Source organism: Penaeus monodon, chromosome 32 (genome assembly GCF_015228065.2).
Source record: "Penaeus monodon isolate SGIC_2016 chromosome 32, NSTDA_Pmon_1, whole genome shotgun sequence".
NCBI lineage: Eukaryota > Metazoa > Arthropoda > Malacostraca > Decapoda > Penaeidae > Penaeus > Penaeus monodon.
Window position 1 is genome coordinate 14,306,485 of NC_051417.1, and position 790 is coordinate 14,307,274.

General features: G+C 34.2%; 1 protein-coding gene across 2 annotated transcripts in view; it reads right to left on the reverse strand.

Annotated features, from left to right (window-relative positions):
- Positions 1-790, reverse strand: part of LOC119593597 (eukaryotic translation initiation factor 4H-like) — a gene marked incomplete at its 5' end in the record, with an annotated part of 13,861 nt that overhangs the window by 11,346 nt on the left and 1,725 nt on the right. For both annotated transcript variants that reach the window (XM_037942551.1, XM_037942550.1), the window contains 1 exon segment: positions 8-112. In XM_037942551.1, coding sequence (XP_037798479.1) covers positions 8-112 — 105 coding nt within the window.

Below are 790 nucleotides of genomic sequence, written 5' to 3' on the forward strand. Positions count from 1 at the left end.
TGCTTACCAAAATCATCTCCATCTCTTCTACCACGGAAATCATTCATATCTCCACCTCTGCCGCCACCACCGCGGCCTCCTCTGCCCCTGCCGCGATCACCACGACGGGACTCTGGGCAACAATACAAGCCAGTGTGATAAGGCTGACGTATTAAGCCAGTTATTAACACACACACACACAAAATTGCTTATCATATTCAGTGTGACTTTGGAAAGGGAATATGAAAGTTAAACAAAATCTGTGATAAAAACTGATATAAAATCATAATATCTATTTGGATGACTTATACAGCCTCTCCTCGACATATGATTTATGCAATTTAGTCTTGGTTTGATTTTTAGAAAGTATTCTTGTTGAAATTCATTTACTTTATGAAAAACATGTATATCTTAATCATTTATAATGGAAATACCAAAATCCTTTTGATTTTATGTGCTCTCACCCTACCAGGATTCTAAGCTTGAAATGAAATTCACTCTCTAATAACTTATGAATATTACCATCTCTTACTACAGATATTTTGTTTTCCTAACAATGCTTTATGTCCCATTTGCTAAAGAATACTAGAAAGCAATGTGACCTATATTCTGTTCTAACAAATGCTCGACTTATCCATTTCAGGCAACAGCTGGCTGGTCAGAACAGAACATGGTACATTTAATATATATTAATAAAGACATGAAGTTATTATGTTTGTATGTGTACTGACTTTGTAGTTAAAATTAATAAATAACAAAATATTATAACTATTCCAGTTTCCTACATTGGCCAAGAGACTTTTACACATTT